At 43.2% G+C, this 19,709-nt stretch overlaps 1 protein-coding gene across 3 annotated transcripts in view; it reads right to left on the bottom strand.

The window, feature by feature from the left end:
• Positions 1 to 10,694: 10,694 nt before the first annotated feature.
• Positions 10,695 to 19,709, bottom strand: part of LOC100757754 (beta-galactosidase-1-like protein 2) — a 40,572-nt gene continuing 31,557 nt past the window's right edge. For 2 of the 3 annotated variants that reach the window (XM_027411710.2, XM_035443554.1), the window contains 8 exons: positions 18,943 to 19,089; positions 14,733 to 14,801; positions 14,190 to 14,277; positions 13,327 to 13,414; positions 12,738 to 12,858; positions 11,966 to 12,082; positions 11,793 to 11,856; positions 10,695 to 11,094 (listed from right to left, as the gene is read on the bottom strand). In XM_027411710.2, coding sequence (XP_027267511.1) covers positions 11,087 to 11,094; positions 11,793 to 11,856; positions 11,966 to 12,082; positions 12,738 to 12,858; positions 13,327 to 13,414; positions 14,190 to 14,277; positions 14,733 to 14,801; positions 18,943 to 19,089 — 702 coding nt within the window. In that variant the 3' untranslated portion in view covers positions 10,695 to 11,086. Of the gene's footprint in view, positions 11,095 to 11,790; positions 11,857 to 11,965; positions 12,083 to 12,737; positions 12,859 to 13,326; positions 13,415 to 14,189; positions 14,278 to 14,732; positions 14,802 to 18,942; positions 19,090 to 19,709 lie in introns of those variants that run through there. The other variant, XR_003484654.2, reaches the window with a different exon arrangement.

A 19,709-nucleotide genomic window follows, 5' to 3' on the forward strand; every position in this document is an offset into this window, starting at 1 on the left:
CATGGGTCCAGGAAGAAATAAAAAAAGAAATTAAAGATTTCCTAGAATTCAATGAGAATGTGGACACAGCATGTCCAAACCTATGGAGTACTTTGAAAGCAGTGCTAAGAGGAAAGTTCATAGCACTAAATGCCCACATGAAGAAACAGGAAAATAATCACAGTAGAGAATTAACAGCACTACTGAAAGCTTTAGGAAACAAAGAAGCCAATACACCCTGGAGGAGCAGGTGCCAGGAAATAAGCAAATTGAGGGCTGAAATCAATAAAATGGAAACTAGGCGAACAATACAAAGAATCACTATAACAAAAAGTTGGTTCTTCGAGAAAATCAACAAGATAGGCAAACCTTTATCCAAACTTACCAAAGAACAAAGAGTGAGCATGCAAATTAATAAAATCAGGAATGAAAAGGAGGACATAACAACAGACACAGAGGAAATCCAGAAAATAGTCAGGTAATACTTTGAAAAACCATATTCCTCAAAATTTGAAAATCTAAAGGAAATGGACAATTTTCTGGGCAGATTTCACTTACCAAAATTAAATCAAAAACAGATAAGCAACTTAAATAGACCTATAACCCCTAATGAATTTGAAGCAGTCATCAAAAGCCTCCCACCAAAAAAAGTCCAGGGCCAGATGGCTTCAGTTCAGAATTCTACCAGAAATTCAAGGAACAGCTAATACCAATTCTCCTTAAAGTATTCGACACAATAGAAATAGAAGGGTCATTACCAAACTCTTTTTATGAGGCTTCAATAACCTTGATATCCAAGCCACACAAAGACACAACTAAGAAAGAGAACTACAGACCAGTATCCCTCATGAACATTGATGCAAAAATTCTCAATAAAATATTGGCAAATCAATTCCAAGAACACATCAGAGAAATCATCCATCCCGATCAAGTAGGCTTCATCCCGGGGATGCAAGGATGGTTCAACATATGAAAATCCATCAATGTAATCCACCATATAAACAGACTGAGGAAAAAATCACATGACCATCTCACTAGATGCCAAAAAAGCCTTTGACAAAATCCAACACCCCTTCATGATAAAGATCCTGGAGAAAATCAGGGATAACAAGAACATACCTCAACATAATAAAAGCAATATACAGCAAGCTGACAGCTGGAGAGAAGCTCAATGCAATTCCTCTAAAATCAGGAACAAGACAAGGCTCTTCAATATTGTCCTTGAAGTTCTAGCTAGAGCAATAAGACAACAAAAGGAGATCAAGGGAATACAAATCGGGAAGGAAGAAGTCAAACTCTCACTATTTGCAGATGATATGATAGTCTACATAAGCGACCCGAAAAACTCTACCAGGGAACTCCTACAGCTGATAAACACCTTCAGCAAAGTGGCAGGATACAAGATAAACTCAAAAAAAATCTGTAGCCCTACTATATACGGATGACACATTGGTGGAGGAAGAAATCAAAGAAACATCACCCTTTATAATTGCCACAAACAACATAAAATACCTTGGAGTAACACTAACCAAAAAAGGGAAAGACCTGTACATAAGAATTTTGAGTATCTAAAGAAAGAAATAAAAGAAGATACCAGAAAATGGAAAGATCTCCCATGCTCTTGGATAGGTAGGATCAACATAGTAAAAATGGCAATCTTGCCAAAAGCAATCTACAGATTCAATATAATCCCCATCAAAATCCCAACACAAGTCTTCACTGACCTTGAAAGAACAATTCTCAACTTTATATGGAGAAACAAAAGAGCCAGGATAGCCAAAACAACCCTGTACAATAGAGGAAATTCTGGAGGCATCACCATCCCTAACTTTAAGCTCTATTACAGAGCTATAGTCCTGAAAACAGCTTGGTATTGGCACAAAAATAGACAGGTAGACCAATGGAATAGAGTTGAAAACCCTGAAATTAACCCACACACTATGAACACCTGATTTTTGACAAACAATCCAAATATATATGCTGGAACAAAGAGAACATCTTCAACAAATGGTGCTGGCATAACTGGATGCAAACATGTAGAAGACTACAGATAGACCCAAGCCTTTCGCCCTACACAATGTAATCCACCATATAAACAGACTGGATAAAAGACCGAAACATAAATCCAGCCACACTGAACCTACTAGAAGATAGTGGGAAATACCCTTGAATTAATTGGTACAGGAGACTGCTTCCTGAACATAACACCAGTAGCACAGACACTGAGATCAACAATTAATAAACGGAACCTCCTGAAACTGAGAAGCTTCTGTAAGGCAAAGAACATAGTCAGCAAGACAAAACAGCAGCCCACAGACTGGGAAAAGATATTCACCAACCCCACCTCTGACAGAGGGCTGATCTCCAAAATATACAAAGAACTCAAGAAACTAGTCTCCAAAACACCAAACAATCCAATTAAAAAGTGGGATACAGAACTAAATAGGCAATTCTCAATAAAGGAATCTAAAATGGCTGAAAGACATATAAGAAAGTATTCAACATCCTTAGCCATCAGGGAAATGTATATCAAAACAACTCTGAGATACCATCTTACTCCTGTCAGAATGGCCAAAATCAAAAACACCAATGACAGTTTATGATAGAGAGGATGTAGAGAAAGGGGAACACTTCCTCACTGCTGGTGGGAGTGTCAACTTGCACAGCCACTTTGGCAATCAGTCTGGCGACTCCTCAAGAAAATGGGAATCAGTCTACCACAAGATCCAGCAATTCCATTCCTAGGCATATACCCAAAAGAAGCACATTGCTACAACAAAGACATCTGTTCAACGATGTTCAGAGCAGCACTATTTGTAATAGCCAGAAACTGGAAGCAGCCTAGATGCCCCTCAACCAAAGAATGGATAGAGAAAATGTGGTACCTTTACACAATGGAGTGCTACTCAGCAGAAAAAACAATGGAATCTTGAAATTTGCAGGAAAAATGGATGGAACTGGAAGAAACCATTCTGAGTGAGGCTACCCAATCACAAAAAGACAAATATGATATGTACTCACTCATATGTGGATTTTAGACATAGAGTAAATTATTACCAGCCTACAATCCACACTGCCCGAGAAACTAGTAAACAAGGAGGACCCTAAAAGAGTCAAACTTTGTCCCCTGGAGAAGGGGAAAGGGTCAAGATCCCCTGAACAAATTGAGAGCATGGAAAGAGGGGGGAGGGAGAATGAGAAGGGAAGAAGAGGAAGGATGCAAAGGTCATGAGGGAGCAGAAAGGTTGAGTCAGGTGTAGATTAGAAGAAAGGATATGCGATAGGTAGGGTTTTAGTTGGGGGGTAGTAGGGGAGGAGGGGAGGGAGAAGGGAACTGGGATTGTCATGTAATTCAATCAAAATAATTAAAAAAAAAGAACTACAATTCCCAGAATTCCAGAAAGCTACTTGTTTTCTGGGTAGGTGCTATCTTTTAAGAACTATGTTAATTAATGAATCTACTTTTTGATAGATTTGCGCCAACTTTTGTATGCCAATTGGCACTATAGGTAGCTACTTTGCCCCTTATGTCAGGGAGCTTTCTTTTGACTTAGCCTATGTAGCAAGTGGTATGGTATCATCCCTGCCTTCCATAGCTGTTTGCAGCTGAACTGAGGCATAGGTTATCGGAACCCAGGTAGGCTAAAAGGCTTAGACAAAGGCTTGTTTATCAGAAGCATTTGATTAGCCGCTCCAGGTGAAGGGACAGGAAGCATTTATATTGGCTGGACTTTTTTATATTAGCTTTTAGTAAGTTCAGAGCTCAGTAGCTTTGTAGTTTGTAGGTGTTTCCTGGATGGTGATTGTCAGTCATTTGGAAATCTGTTAAAGTATGGGCTGGGCAGAAGTTAAAGTTTAGGAGCTTAAGAAAAATATTACATTCGGAACCCTTTTTGTTTGACCTGTTGACATGTGGACCCAAGGCTTTTGACTTTGATTTCTTGAAGTTTATATGATTTTTAGTGTACCAAAGGAAATAATAGTTTTAGACGTATTTACATAACTATTATACTGAAATTTACATTGTAGAAAAGGCAGCTAATTGTTGTCTGTACAACAGCTGGAACAGGTTTACATCGCGGGGTCATAGTAAAGGCTATGACTTTGTGTTTAAAAACATAAACATTTTTCCTTTGTCCCAAGAGTCAGATATAGATTAGACAGAGATGTCTTTAGTATCATGAGAAACACTTTTAAATCTATATTTAGAGGCCAAATACAGGAAGCTTAATGTCTTGAGCTTGTAACTAAACAGCAATTAGTGTTTTCAGAGCTAGATCAATAGCTTGTCAGAACTCCATTCGTTAGTGTTAAAACTCTGATCTTTTAAAGTCTTAGAATAATAATAGAATAGCAAAGGAGAGTCTCCCACCAACCCCACCCCTGGCCTCGCCCACATGCCCCTTCCATCCTGAGCCAAAGCGACTGATGCGATGAAGGGAATGACCAGAGGATGAATGGGGAGGAACAGAAACAGCAGAACGACCTGTGGCTGACCAGGTAGAATCCTCTGGGATGGCGCAGAGCCCCCCACCCCCACCCCACCCCTGCTCGCACGGGGTGAGCTCTTAGTGACCCATGGGGGCTCGCCCAAGGCTGAAAGCTGGGAGACGCGGAAGCGGGGGTGGGGGTGGGGGGACAGAACAGCAGCGCAGGGAGCCAAAAACCGCCGCACCCCCACCTCCTCGCCGCCGCCCCTCGTGGAGCCAGCAGGAGCCACTCGGTCCTGGAGGCTGGCTCTGTCCCTGCACTTGCTGGAGCAACCAAGACAGTCTGCATGCACTTCCAGGGCGTGCTTGTGTGGTGTGTGGCAGGGACTGGCTGTGGCGCGCAGTGGTGGAAACATTATGTCTTTAAGCAATTCCTTATGAAAGGGTGAGGATGATAGGAAAGAGTTGCTGGTGAGAAACAGAATTTCCCATTACAGAAAAGAGAGGAAGTGCATCAGTGACTTTCCAAAGTCAGGCAGTTTGACTGCTTGGGGGATTGAATAGCAATCACCAGCCTGACTGCAGATTTGAGAGTCTGGTGCCGCCCTAGTGGCTTTAACTGACCGCTGCTGCGTTACCAGGTTTTGTACAAGAGAGAAAATAAAGGTCTTTGTCAACGCCCAATTGGGCTGTTGAATCAGGAAGAAGGCCTTCCATCCATATGAGAGAGTAGCCCTGACTAAAAGACTTCAGGTGCTCACAGGCTAAAATAAGCCACTGTCCTCAGGGAGGAGGTACTTACCAAAACTCCTGACCATTAAGAAGTCCCTCTTTGAAAGCGCCATCTATGGTGGTCCTCTTTCCCTCTCCTCCTGTTGGCCATTAGGTCAAGAAGGGAAAGAGGCAGAAGGAACAACAGAAAGCTTTGTATGCAAGCCATGAGCAGGCCTGGAGGGAGGCCTCAGGGAGACAGTCCTCAGTGAATCAGCTCAAATTTATTCCAGAGGATAAGGAATATATAGGATTGGGGAGCCTGGGGACAAACCCTAATTTGCATTAAGTGGCATGCTCCTATTACAGGGCTTAGTATGTGGCAGTAGGGTCCTAAAGCAGAGCTCCTAGCACAAGTCTTCTTGCAAAGATCTATGCCAAGGATCAAACTACAGATGAATCTGGTTTAAAGATAGCTTTTAAATAAGGTCAGTCCTCCAGGCCCCCCAGGGACATTGTCCACATAAGGACAGGTACAGAGCAGGAGGCTTTGCTGGAGAGAGAGAGCTCCATGTTGCCTAACTATTGAGAGAAGCTGCAAGGCTGTGGCAGACTGTGACATCTAACTAGCCAGCCATGTGTTCCAACCAGGAGGGACCAGTTCTTCTCTGGAACCCTCAGGGCCAGCTCACCTACACCCACACCACCAGTGCCAGCTCTACTGTGTTGCCCAGGTGAGGTTCAGGGGCCACTCTTCTGAGTGCTGCAGCTGGTGAGGGGCAGAGCGAGCTCTCCCACCCACCTACAGATGGTTACAAAGTGGAGTCAGAGAGATAGGTTGATAAACAGCAGTTTAATGGGGGAAAGTACTCAGGCAAAGAAGCCTGTGACTAGGTTTGTACCTGAGCAGGACAGACCCACAAAATGCTTCCTAGTCAGCTCAGCCAGGTGAAAGAGAGCCAAGTATGTGCCTTCCTCCTTCTTAAACCCTTGTTACATAACTCTGACCAGGCCCAAGCAGGTGTGGTCAGCAGTACCTCTTAATCAGGGTTTCTCCCTACACCCACCACAGGCAGGGTGGCATCCCTTCCCCCACCCCATCTCCACCATATGGCAGATGAGGGGCAGGACCAGATCTCTCACACTGGGAGCCAGCTCACTGGTATCCCCAATGACAAGGTCAGCTCTACTGTGCTGCCCAGGTGAGGGAAAGGATCCACTCTCTTGAGCGCTGAAGTTGTTAGGGGGTAGAATCAGTTCTCTTGCTTGCATAGGTGGCTAGGGGCAAGGGAGAAGAAAGGCCATCTAGGCCAGCTATCCCACCCTCACCCCTGCCAATAGCATCAGCTCTACTGTCTTGCTCAGACGAGGTGTGCTGGGCCTGCTCTCTCATGTGCTGCAGTCATTGAAGGGCAGGGCCATCTCTTCCATGCTTATGACCCAGGGGCTGCTCTCCTGAGAGCTTCAGGTTGTGAGGAGCAAGGTGGTGTGGAATCATCTCCCCCGCACACTGCCATATGGCAGTTGAGAGGTGGGGCCGGACCAGCTCACCTGTGCAGCTGTCAACAGGGTCAGCTCCGCTATGCTGCCTAGGTGAGGAACAGGGCCTAGTTCGACAGCCGATGAGGGTCTGGGTCAGTTCTCCCACCTGCCATCGGTGGCAAGAGGCAAAGAAAGGAGGTCATCTTTCCTTCACCCATGCCACAGCATGGCAGACGAAAGGGGCAGAACCAGTTCTTCAAATCTCGCACCCTCACCCTCAGGGCCAGTTGGCTCACACACCATCCAACAGGATCAGCTATGCTGTGGTGCTCAGGTGAGGTGCAGGACCTGCTCTCCTGAGCTCCCCTGTGAGGGGCAGGGCCAATTCTCCCTAATGTTGCAGCCAGTGAGGGGCGGGTCAACTCTGTGCAGTCCTATCCTCTTGGCCTTTGGTGCTAACAGTAGCCACACACATCAGCACAAACCATGGCTGCAGCAAGGTCATAGACATGGCCCTTGGCAGCAGCCCAGGCTTGGACTTCACTATGACCCCTCGTGGCAAACAGGTTACCTGCATCAGCCCACTCCTCGCCACCTTCACCTCTTTGGATCTGCTTCTATCCACAAGACACAAACCATTCTGCCTTGATTATTCATCCATACCCCCACCCTGTGTTTGCTCACAATATTAGAGCCCAACCACCCGTGCTATCTCCTCCCAGCCCAGGGTGGAGAGCCCCAGGCCAGTATGTGAATCTTTGTCTCAATGGCACTGGGGAGGCTCCTGTTGTTTCCCCTCATCAATCCCAAATTCATACCTTTTAAACTTGCTATTTAGGCAATCATCCTATGTAAAACCTTGTCTATATCAAGCTATCATAATATATGCATTTTGTTATTTTTAAAGTCTGTTTCGGATCACCAGAAGTGTTCCCTAAATTTATAAAAGGTCTGATGTTTTGATATGTTTTTGAAGTTTATACACACATATGTTTGTATGTTTTTAAGTGTGTGCATATATACATTTATATCTATATACATATGGACACACATACAGTGCTGGCTAGTCTTTTTTTTTTTTTTCCAAGACAGGGTTTCTCTGTGTAGCTTTGGAGTCTATCCTGACACTCGCTCTGGAGACCAGGCTGGCCTCAAACTCACAGAGATCTGCCTGCCTCTGCCTCCTGAGTGCTGGCTAGTCTTTTATCAACTTGACACACAGACTAGAGTTATCTTAAAGGAGGGAACCTCAATTGAGAAGATGACTTCATAAGATCCGGCTATAAGGTATTTTCTTAATTAGTGGTTGTAAGTGGTTCCATCCCTGGGCTGGTGGTCCTGAGTTCCATAAGAAAGAAGGCTGAACAAGCCAATAAGCAGCACTCCTCCATGGCCTCTGCATCAGCTCCAGCCTCTGGGTTCCTGTCCTGTTGGAATTCCTGTTCTGACTGCCTTTGATGATGAACAACAATATGGAAGTGTAAAGCAAACAAACCCTTTCCTCCCCAACTTGATTTTGGTCATGGTGTTTCATCCCAGCAATGACATTCATATATAGCTTTTTTATATATAGCTGTAATGTTAATTGTTTCAGGCTCTTTTTAGTTGAATATATTTACATTCTTCAAGTAGAAAGACTTTTAGAATGCACAGCTGGTATCCTCCAAAACAGAATTGCTAATGACCCTAACTGTATTGTGACTTTCAGCTTTAAGCAAAGGTCACTAGACATGGCTTAATCGCAAGAAATATCTAATGAAAAAGATAACACTGGTAACCTAAGAAGCACCTTTATATAACAGTATTTTCTACTTTATTTAGAAATATTTTTGTTTGTACTTAAAAGACAAAATTAAATAGGGCATTCTTTTTTACATTGAAACAAAACTTAAAATGTATTTCTGAGAAAAAACTTAAGACAGCTTGATCATACAGATACAATGCTGTCAATCATAATTATTATTATTCTGAAATCTTGTATACTAGGGGAAGCAACTAGATGAGGCCATTGCTCAGCTTTCTACAATATCCTAATCACAACTCTTTAAATCTTTTGCCATCCACAGTTTTGATCCTTTTCTAAAGAATTTAGAGTCATATGCATGGAAATTGACCTATTAATAAGCAGCTATTTTTCCTTGTTAATTGTGCTTTTAATTTTCCTTACAAAACTTTGTAACTGTTTTCTGTTGATATCTTTAGAAATATGAGTTCTAAGAAAGTAATATGAGCAGTGTTCTTTTTAAACCTCTTTAGATTTATTTATTGTGTTCTATGAATATTTTGCTTGCATGTATGTACATGTACCACCTGCATGCCTGGTGCCTGAGGATGACAGAAGAGAATGTCAGATCCCCTGGAACTGGAGTTATGAATGGCAGTGAACTACCATGTGGGTGCTGGGAACTCAACTCAGGTCCTCTTCATGAGTAATAGCTGCTCTTAGCCATGTAGCCATCTTTCCAGGCCTTGGTCAGTATTCTTAGGTTGCCACACCACAGGACATACACAACTGAATTTAAGAATGACTCCAGGTATGGTTAGCCTCAGAGCCACTCCTCTACATCTCTTAGTTATTTGAATTTGTAAAAACAAAAAGGGGGGGTGATAGGAGCACTGACTCTGTTGTGGTGTGTTTGTATACTTTGTGAAGATGTGTTTTCTGTGATTGGTGTAATAAAAATATGAACAGCCAAATGCTACACAGGAGATAGAGGTGGGATTTCCAAGAAGAGAAAGGAAGAGGAAGAGGAATCTAGGCACACAGGAGAAGCCAGGGGACATGGAGAGGAAATGGAGTGCAAGATGGAAGAGAGGTAACATCACAGTGATAGAATGCAGATTAACAGAAATGGGTTAATTAAAGTTACAAGAGCTAATTAGGAACAAGCCTAAGCTATAGGCCAAGCTTTTATAATTAATAAGAAGTCTCCATGCCTTATTTGGGAGCTGGCTGACAGGACAAAAAAAGACTCATTACATATGGCATCCAACATGGAGGCTTAAATATCCAAACATAGGTCCTGAGAAAGCTAAGAAAAGTTCTGGACAAGAAGTCAGATGTAGATTCCTAGTCCTGCAGTCTGTCAGATGGGCCAAGTAAAGAATGTGGTTTTTTGAAACAGGATACAATAGTGTTAGCTATCAACTTCAGAGAATCTACAATCACTTTGAGATGAATGCCTCAGGAAGATTATCTTGATGTTAATGCTAATTGTTGTGGGCAGACCCATCTGAACTGTGGACCACAGTGTTCTCTGGGCAAGTGCCCCTGAACTTCGTACTTGGAGAAATGAGTCTGAGCACTAGCTTGCACTCACTGCTTTCTAATTCTTGACTTTGGATGCATTGTGGCAGCAGCTTCAAATTCCTGACACTTTGACATTTCTACCATAACAAATGCCAAAATAAACCCTTTTTTTCTTCATGAAGTTGCATTTGTCAGAGCAGCAAGAAAAGAAATTCAGGCACAGAGTCTTACTATGTAGTCTTGATTAGCCTGGTATTATAGGCATGAGCTACTATATGATGCTAAATCCTGGGCTAACACAACCTGCTTTTCCCTGTGAAATCAGCCTAACTCAGCTATGGTCCATAGAGCCTCTGAGATCTAACTGGTATTTCTCTATATCCTCCTCCATATTCCTTGGTGTCATGCCAATTCTTTTCTGAGGGGACCATCTTCCAAGTTTCCCCCAGTCTGTAACATAACTCAGGGTCTGTTCACACTACACTAGAATTTGTAGTAGTTAAAAAAAAAATGGGTCTTCCCTCTGACAGCCTGAACTGGGCTGCCAAGTTGATTTACCCCAGGAACTTGGGAAATTCTCTGTGCCCTTTGATTCGGCTCAGAAGAGTTGGAAAACATCCTAGAAGGACCAAGTATAGATCAGGTAATCAACAGGGACCTTAGATCAGATGCCAAAGGTGAGATGGGAAGTCCCCGTTGACTGACACATCGTCCAAGAAGCAAGGATTTTTATCTGCAAATGGAAAATGAGTAGTATGGCATGACCACTGGGAAATAAAAGGAAACATCACTGCTGTTTTTTTTTTTATTCTAAACCCAGAAACCATATATGATAACTGTCGTTACCTGCAGTTTCTATTTTATTTGATTTCTTGGAAATATTCTCAGATTTACACTTGCAATGTTGAGTATTCTGAACATCTTCTTGCTTTGGTTTTTCCCAAAATTTTATTGGCTGGGTCAAAGAGCTTTTTATAGAGGAAACATGGCAAAGGACATGTACAGAGAAAGCCAATGTTGTGATAACATCAGAAACAGATGCGCTAACAAGTTAAAAGATAGGTTTGATGTGGAGAAGGTGGACAATAGAACCCAAGTCTGGCACAGAGTAGAAAGAGAAGCCAAGGTAGATGCGGAGACCCACCTATGTGCCAGGACTGATGGGTTACTCCCAGCACCACTGTGGATATGATTCAGCTGTCTCTCTTCTATCTTATACCACACTATTTGAGACTCAATGACCTGAAAAAGAAAATCTAATTAGCCTACTGTGAGCCACATGCCCATCCCAAAGAGGGTAAAACTTTGACCTAAGGGGACAAGAAGACTTGCCCCCTAGGCCCACAAAGTGACGCAAGTGATTCTACATAAGGCTGTCTAGGGATGGGGTGTGCCACGGTGACAGAGCATTTGTATAGCATATGCAAAGTCTCAGCTTGATTGCTATCGCTGGGTGTCAGAGGACAAATGGTATTTGTCTTTTGCTGCCACAAAAGGTTCAAGGGAGGCTGGGTTCCCAAAAAACAACTGCCTAGAAGGGACAAATACAGACACTCTGCAACTTGGGTGCAACGTAAGTAATTGTTCCATGCATTCCTTACTTATGAAAACTGGTTAAGGGGCACTAGAAAGGGTACCTAGGAGAAAGGGTACCTATGGCCTGAGAAAGAACCATAGGAAGAAGGTTAATTTTAGGATGGAAGTGGAAAAGGCCAATTAGGATTGACTCACAATGAGACTTGAATCCTGTAAACATGCTGGGAATGTCAGAAAGGGAGGCTGAAAGAGTCAGGATGAGGCGGTTGGAGGAGGGAGCTAGTTAAGTCATCTTAAAATGGGTAGGATGAATGGGGCTGTTATAAGCATAAGAGAAAGTCCATCTATTGTACAAGGGCTAAAGATGGTCCCAGATGCTGAAATGACCCTTTGGAATGTCATACCTAGGTCAGGCTCGCTAGTGAATTGGATCTTTTGGCCACCATTCAACTCCTCAAACATCACGATCTGTACAAAGAAGCAAGTTAATCAGCCAGAAGATTCAAGTACTTCTTCTGAAGCAAAATGAAGTTCAAAGAAAGTGAACTAGGAAGCAGGGGACACTGAGAGAATTCACCTCGTTAATACCAGGATGAAGCCAGGAGCTAGGGATATAGAGGGCTTTCTGGGGACCGATACTCCAATATCGTCCTAGGATTTGTCCATTGATGAATATGACACCCTTTCCCCAGTCCTGAAAGAGATAGGGAAGTTTCAGATTCTAGCTTCTAGATGTAAAGACAGAAAACAAACAGACCCCTATCCCAGTGGCACACCAAACCTTAGCATAGATAGGATGGACGGACAATGAGAGACAAATGTGGGAGGTTGCTCTCGTGTCTGTGCCAGTGCCCTCCCTGCCTTGGAGGTGGCTTAGCATCAGGCCTAATTTCTATCTCGTTTTCTCAGGTCTGGCCCAAGCCAGCAGAATGTATGTTCACTTACAACCCAATTATCATCAAAACACATTAGGCTTTTAAAACATAGCTCAAACTGTAGAATAGCAGAAATCGTAGCCGATGTGCCCTGGATGGCATGCCTTGGACGGTAAGGCCGTGCCAATGGTACAGGTTATGTGTGAGGACTAATGGGTCACACTCACTAAACCCCTGCGACAGTGCTTACACCAGCCAGTCTCACTGGCACATGCTGCTCATGCCTCTGTGGCGTCTATTCACTTCTGTTGCCCTATGCTAATGGCCCCCAAAGGGAGCCACCTATGAAATAGGTGTGACTTGCAGGAGCTTGGTTCCTTGCTACAGGACAAGGTTCACATACTGGGTAGCTTTCCTGAAGGTTCTTTGGGGCCGGGGCCTGGGGCACAAGAGCAAGAGAGAAACCACACAAACCTTAACTTTTACGTAGGTGTCCTGGGGAGGATCTCCAACTCTCAAGTGACTGAGGAAAAAGGCAGGGCCCTCAACTTGGCCTGCCACTGATTTCCAGGACTCAGGAAACTTAGGGAGTTTCCTAAGAGGGAATCAAGAGAAGGTATACTTTTTTTCTAATGTACCACCTGTGACCTCTACTATGAACCCTGGCACCCTACTCCCACTGTGGTACCAGCTATGTTCTTGGTATGCATGCTACAATAGGGATTAACCAATGAACAAGGGGACAGTTACTTCTCTGCTCCGAGACAGCTATGAAACTTGGCATCATTTCATTTGGTACTCTGGGTCTTGTTTTTTTGTTTTTTTGTTTTTTTGTTTTTGTTTTTGTTTTTTTCTACCTGAAGACCAAAAGCTTCATCTGGAGACCTGTGAGCAGACATCCAGCTCTTCGTGTTCACCACTTTATACAGTACTTTATCTTATTTTGTTTATCTGCAGTTCAGTGACTGAACTCAGGGCCTCATATGAGCTGGGCAAAATGCTCTACCCCTGAGCTATAACTCCACATTTGCCACCTTTGATCAGCTGAAGTTGAGGCACCTACGTTTGTATGAGTGTATTTTTCATTTCCAGGCTGTGGATTGTAAATTTTCTTAGTGGAGTCTTTTTCAGATAGATGTCTCCAGTTAAACCTGTAGAACAGGAATGGAAGGGGATGTGAAGAAGGAGAGAAGGACAGGGATATACACAGGCTGCAGTCAGGGCTCTCCCCACAAGAAGGTGCTGTCTTGGCCTCATCTGGCTGGAAGGTTTCTATAAACTCCATAGATTTCCCCCTCCCTCTTGGTGGTGCTAAGGATTAAACCACCAAGGCTCAATAGGTCTCAGGCATGCTATGCAAGTATTCTACCAGTAAGCTACCTAAGCCCAATTCCTACACAGATATTATCCTCTGAAGTGTATACTCCTAGATAGGGCCTCACAGTCTACATTAACAGTATAAAATCACAGCAGCTGCTACAGATCTGACTAGCACAGGGCTTCTGGCTAGCCTGAATACTCAGGTTTGTCAAAGCACTTATGGTTTTTAAAAAAAAAAAAGTGTGGCATGGCTTTGCTCAGGAGTACTGGACCCAAGCAGAAGGACAAACCTAAGTCCTGGGTTCCTGGAAATGAAGACGTGATATCCCTAGAGAGGAACCCTAGACAACGACATCACCATAGCTTTCTCCTGCTGGCACCACTTTCAAAACTGCCACCAACGTGAGTGGCAGTGTGATGGCTCTGGCTTGAGCAACTACAGAACACAAAAGTACCACAGTTTCTGTACAGAGGCGGCTTATAAGCAAAAAAAAAAAAAAGTATGCTCTTTTCCAAACACAAACCTATTCCCAGCTGCCCTTGACTTGGGGAAGAGCAGTGGCATCTGATGCTACATCACCCCAGCCATCTTCTTGTAGCACCCACCTTTTCTCTCCTTGTTGATATCCTTCCCATAAGTGAGGCGGCCTTGGTTCTCCACCAGTATGCTCAGGCTCTGGGTTTTCTTGGAAGCCTATTCAAAAGAAACCAGAGTAAGCCTCACTTGGCATTGCCCTTAGACCATCTAAGCCTCCCTGGAGCTGGGACAGGAGATGAGCAGGTAGCTGACAAACCACAGGCCTCAGAACCTGTGGGTCTCCAGCTACGGGACAGGCAAGCCCTATACTGCTTCTTTTCCTCTCTCTTCCCAGAAAGAGTCACCTAAACATTTAAACAAGGACTCTCTTGGACCGGTGACCAAGCCAGCATGCTCTGAACAGTGAATATTCAAGCAGGGAGTGTGGTGTTCACTCAAAGAACATTCACCAGTACCTCCAAGATGTAGGTAACCCTCCCTGTGATCGCTGGATTCCTCGAATGGAGCAGACCATAGGCAGAGGAGTGTAAATTATCTGTAATAAGGCCTCACTAATTCTCAGACCCAGGCCTAGCAACTGGAATGTCTTATCCATGAACTGTGTATTATACATTTTTCACAATAAGTAGCTCATTGTGGTAATGATCCAGGACTCCTATGTAGTTGTTGTCCAAAAACACCTGGCAAAGAAAGAAGAGATCACTGTTAGGGCCTCCTAAGGAAAAAAAAAAAAACAAGGCAAGAAGCAGAATGAACTCCATGTCTCCCAGAACTGCATAGACTTACAAGTTCACTAAGAACAGGTAATAGTGAGAAGATGTGTGAAGTGCAACCTGGGTTAGAGCTCTCAGTGAAAACTGAATTCTAGATCAACTGTAGGGCAAGGAGGGGGAGATTTTAAAAGGGAAACTAGAGGGGAAGGAAGGTAAGAATGGATAAGCATTATCAAGGAAATGCTAGCAAAGGGGAGGAAAAGGAACTGAACAAGGGACAGCAACTGTTCTGTTTGTTACCCCTCGGGGTAAGGTAACTCTTCGAGGGGCTCAATTCTTCTAGATACTCCCAATTTGAGTTTGGAGAACCTATTGCCACATTCTGACTGATTTCAGAGATGATCTGCATGCAAATCCATTTTTCCCTATCACTTACTCTGCTGGTAGTCTTTTTGTCAACTTGACAAACTACTGTCACCTGAGAAGAGGGAGCATCAAATGAGAAAATGTCTCAGACAGATTGGCCTATAAGCAAGCCTATGGGCAATCTTACTAATTAATGATTGGTATGAGAGAGCTCAAGCCACTGTGGGTGATGCCACCTAGAGCCAGTGGTCCTGGGTTGTATAAGAAAGCAGGCTGAGTGAGCTATAGGCAGCAAGACAATTCTTGCCTCCAGGTTCTTGCCTTGAGATTCCTGTCATGGCTTCCCACCATGATGGACTGTAACCTGCAAGTCAAACTTTCCTCCCTAAAGTTGTTTTGGGTCATAGTGTTTATGACAATAGCATAAAAACAAACTAATGGAACTACTAGATTGATCAAACACTAGATTAAACCACTCAGTACCCTAGTCCGGCAAGACGACATAAACATAATTTGCTTCCTAGATTAATTAATCTAAATCACAATTTTCAAATGCAATTTGGCTAGGAAACTGTAACAATAAAAACTCTTAAGCATCAGAAAACAAAAGCATTCCCAACATAGGGTTACCAGAGACTAATTACAGAAGTTATATATTTTATGGTCATCTACTGAAAGCCAGCTATCTAAGTGTCTTCCTGGAAAACAGGCTGCGTAGTATGAAGAGCACAAAGAAACGATCACAATACACTCCAACAGCAGTCATGGTACTGTGAGCAGACTTCTGTGGAAGACTTGAGAAAGGAAGAACAGGCCACAGCTGGGCTGCTTTGCAGACACGGAGGCAGGCAGCAAGCAAAGAAGTACATGACAGAATGTTCATTTTCAGCAGAAGACTTGTGGCACTGTGAGGAATGGCAAGTAGGAGAGGAAGGTAGAAAGTGATGGAATGGTCTGAGACAGGAAGACCAGCTGTGTATTTTCAAAAGAAGAAGCAAAACACCAGCCGAGACAGCAGTGGCCTACATGTGAAAATAATGGCCAAGTACTGCTGTACCACAGAGGGGCCAGGCGACAATAAGGAACAAATACAGGATAAAAGAAACTTCTGAGCAGAGATTATATGTTGGAAGCCGTGAGTTCACAAACTAATACAAGGCTGACTTAGGAAAGCAATGCATGTCCCCTGGGGAGGAAGTTTGAAAAGCCAATGGAACATATATTAAGTACAGATAAATGTCTATGAAACTGTAAGAAAGATGTCTCTGAAGCAAAAAAAAAAAAAGGAAGGAAGGGAGGAAGGAAGGAAAAAGAAGAGAGAAAGAAGGAAGGAAGGAAGGGAGGAAGGAAGGAAGGAAGGAAGGAAGGAAGTGGAGGGAGAGAGGAAGAGGACTGTAGTCACAAAAACACAAAGATAGAAGTATAAAGTCAAATCTGATGGTATAGAGGTATAGAATCTAACAGCAGTATATGGTCAAATCTAATCCCCACACTCAGGAGGCAGAGGCAGATGGATCTCTGTGAGTTTGAGGCCAATGAGGGCTACATTGTTTTAGACTCGATGTGGAAAAAAAACAAAAACAAAAACAAAAACCAGAAGTGCAGGTTGAGTATTTGTTTATCTGAAATACTTGAAGCAGAAGCATTTCAGATTTGGGAGGTTTACAGAGTTTGGATTTCCACAGACTTTAGAACTTAACTCTATACAATTATACAGAGATATAGATATAGAGATAAAGATATAGACAGACAGACAGGCAGGCAGGCAGACAGACAGACAGACAGATAGATCTTCTAGTACCAGAAGTTGTTATGTAGGCTGCTGGGGATAAAGAGTCATCAACAGACTTACCCATCTGTGAACACTGTCAGATACAATAATGACCAGTGTGACAATGTATGCCCATGGGTGCAATAATGGCATGAATATTATGGTGGTAAACAATTGCTTTCTGATTGGATTATATCCAGCTCCACAGTAGAAAATATACCTGGTACTGTCAATTTGATGAATAGCCTATGGGTGAGGAACACACAGGTCCCAGAGGTAAATTATTATTCTGCTAAATGGACACAGTATCTAATTCCATGGTTGATTACTTATAGAGGAGAGTAGCTTTCAGTCCTCATCAAAGAAGTTTCTTCATGCAGTGGGCAGTGGTTAAGCAGAAACTCACTAACCAAAGTGCAGAGAACAAGTATTTGTGGAGGGCACAGCCACAAATGGGACCTCTATCACTCCCCATCCCAAAAGCTCAGGGATCATCTTGCAAGAGGGGATGATAAGATTATAAGGGCCAGACTGGCAGGGGAGCGGGGACCAGACCAAAACGCTGTCTTCTGGACATGCCAGAACTGCTGCACTCGTGAACTCAAAACAGTTGTGGCTGCCTACATAATACCTAAAGGAGACCAAGCCAGTCAGTATTCTAATGTGGGGATGGGAGAAGCTCAGTAACCCCAATGGTAATTGCGGAGCTATTGACAGTTGCTAGCTTCTGGGAAAGGGAAAGTCACTTTTCTTTAAAGGGTGTGACCCTAGTGGATCAACCACACTCCCAGTGGACTCTCCCATACTCACGGGCATCACAAATTAGACTCTGTGGGTTTTTTAAAAGAATGAGGAAGAGGGAGGTGATGAGGAGGATGAGGATGAGGAAGACACAGACAAGGAGAAGGGGGAGAAGAAGAGGAGAAGATAGAGAAAAACAAAGACACAAAATTGGGAGGAGCAAGGTGTGGATCTGGGAAGAGTTAGTGGGAGGAGCTGGGTAAATATCAAATACACTATGTGAAATTTTCAAAGAATTGACAAAATATTCTATTTTTAAAAAGTAAAGAAACCCTCTGAAATTTCTCTCTCTCTCTCTCTCTCTCTCTCTCTTCTCTCTCTCTCGCGTGTGTGTGTGTGTGTGTGTGTGTGTGTGTGTGTGTGTGTGTGTGTGTGTGTGTGTGTGTGTTCATATGTACTGCGGAGTGCACATGCCCATGCATGTGCCTGTGGAGGCAGGAAGTTAACTTTGGGTATCAATCACTCCTACCTTACTTTTTAAGGCAGGCTTTCTTCGTTGAAACTGGATCTAGCTGTTTCAACTAGGTTGACTGGCTGGCCATTGAGCTCCTAGGATCTTCCTGTCTCCACTCCCCTGCACTGGTATGATAGACCGTGGAACCATGCCTGACTTTCTGGATAGTTGCTGGGAATCTGAGCTTAGGTTCTCTTATTTGTGCAGCAAACATTTTACTCTCTGAATCATCTTCCCAGTCTCATCTGGAATTGTTTGTGCATCACATTTTCACTGAGCATTTCAGACTGTGGACTAGGAATGCCCAACCTGAAGCCTTGGGAAAAGGTTGTGTAGAAAAGATGATGAGCAGGGATCTTTCAGAATACTTGGAACGGCTCTTGGAGTAGGCTCTTCAGCATCTGCACTGTGACTTCCTGGCTGCACGTGCTGTGAAAGGCTTTTTAGGATTCCTGAGGATTTTCTACTTGGAACACATCTCAGCTAGGTGCTTTAACACTTAAATGACAAGAGACAACTTCTCGTGTGCTATATAAATATTAGGGATTAATAGGTGATAAGTATAGGAACTACTGAAGCACCTCCTGGATTTAAGAACACTACCAGTGCCTGCAAAAGTCAGGAGTACATGCCTAAGCATGTCCATGTATAAAAGATTTCACTAAAAGGACAGACAATGAGCAACAGGGATAAAAGTGCTACATATTGTTTCCTACCTGCCCTCGGTCTTGAATATGACCCCTTGAAAAGAGGCGGCCTCCACTGAAGATGGTAGTCTCATAAAGTGTGTACCCAAAGGACTGGCCATTCCGTTGGTTCACAGGTAGCTGCTCCATGGAGATTGGCTTGGCAGACTTGGTTGGCTAAGACAGAAACAGAAGTGAAAACCATGTTGAAAAGTCAGGCTAGAGACAAGAATTTCAGAAGTTGCCACTCATAGCCTACTTCTCCAGGGGGATGACCTCAACACCCTTGCAAACAGGAGTACTGAAAAGAATACACAATGATAATCATGCTTATGCATAGCATATAAACTATTTTTTGGTCTCTCAACCAATCACACATTTCACTGTACATACCAGCCAGTAAGTTATTCTTATAATTTAGTTGAACACCTGAAATCAAGAAAAGCACAGGCATTGTGGCATATGCATGTAATCCCAAAAGTTGGGCAGCAGAAACAGGGGATTCTTGGGGCAAGTCACTAGAAAGACTAGCCAGAACTGATGAGTTCTAAGTTCAGTGAAGAGGCTCTGCCTCAAAACATTAATTAATTAATTAATTAATTAATTAATTAAAGTCAGCCTGGTCTACAGAGGTAGTTCCAGGACAGCCAGAGCTACACAAAGAAAACTGTGTCTTGAAAAACAAAATGAATAATAAATACATTTAATAAAAAATTTTAAAAAATAAAAATTAGAGAAGTACAAAATGATCAAGAAAACCACATGACATCAACTTTGGGCCTCCACATGCATTCTCA

The sequence above is a fragment of the Cricetulus griseus genome, chromosome 4, assembly GCF_003668045.3.
Source record: "Cricetulus griseus strain 17A/GY chromosome 4, alternate assembly CriGri-PICRH-1.0, whole genome shotgun sequence".
NCBI classification, from domain to species: Eukaryota; Metazoa; Chordata; class Mammalia; order Rodentia; family Cricetidae; genus Cricetulus; species Cricetulus griseus.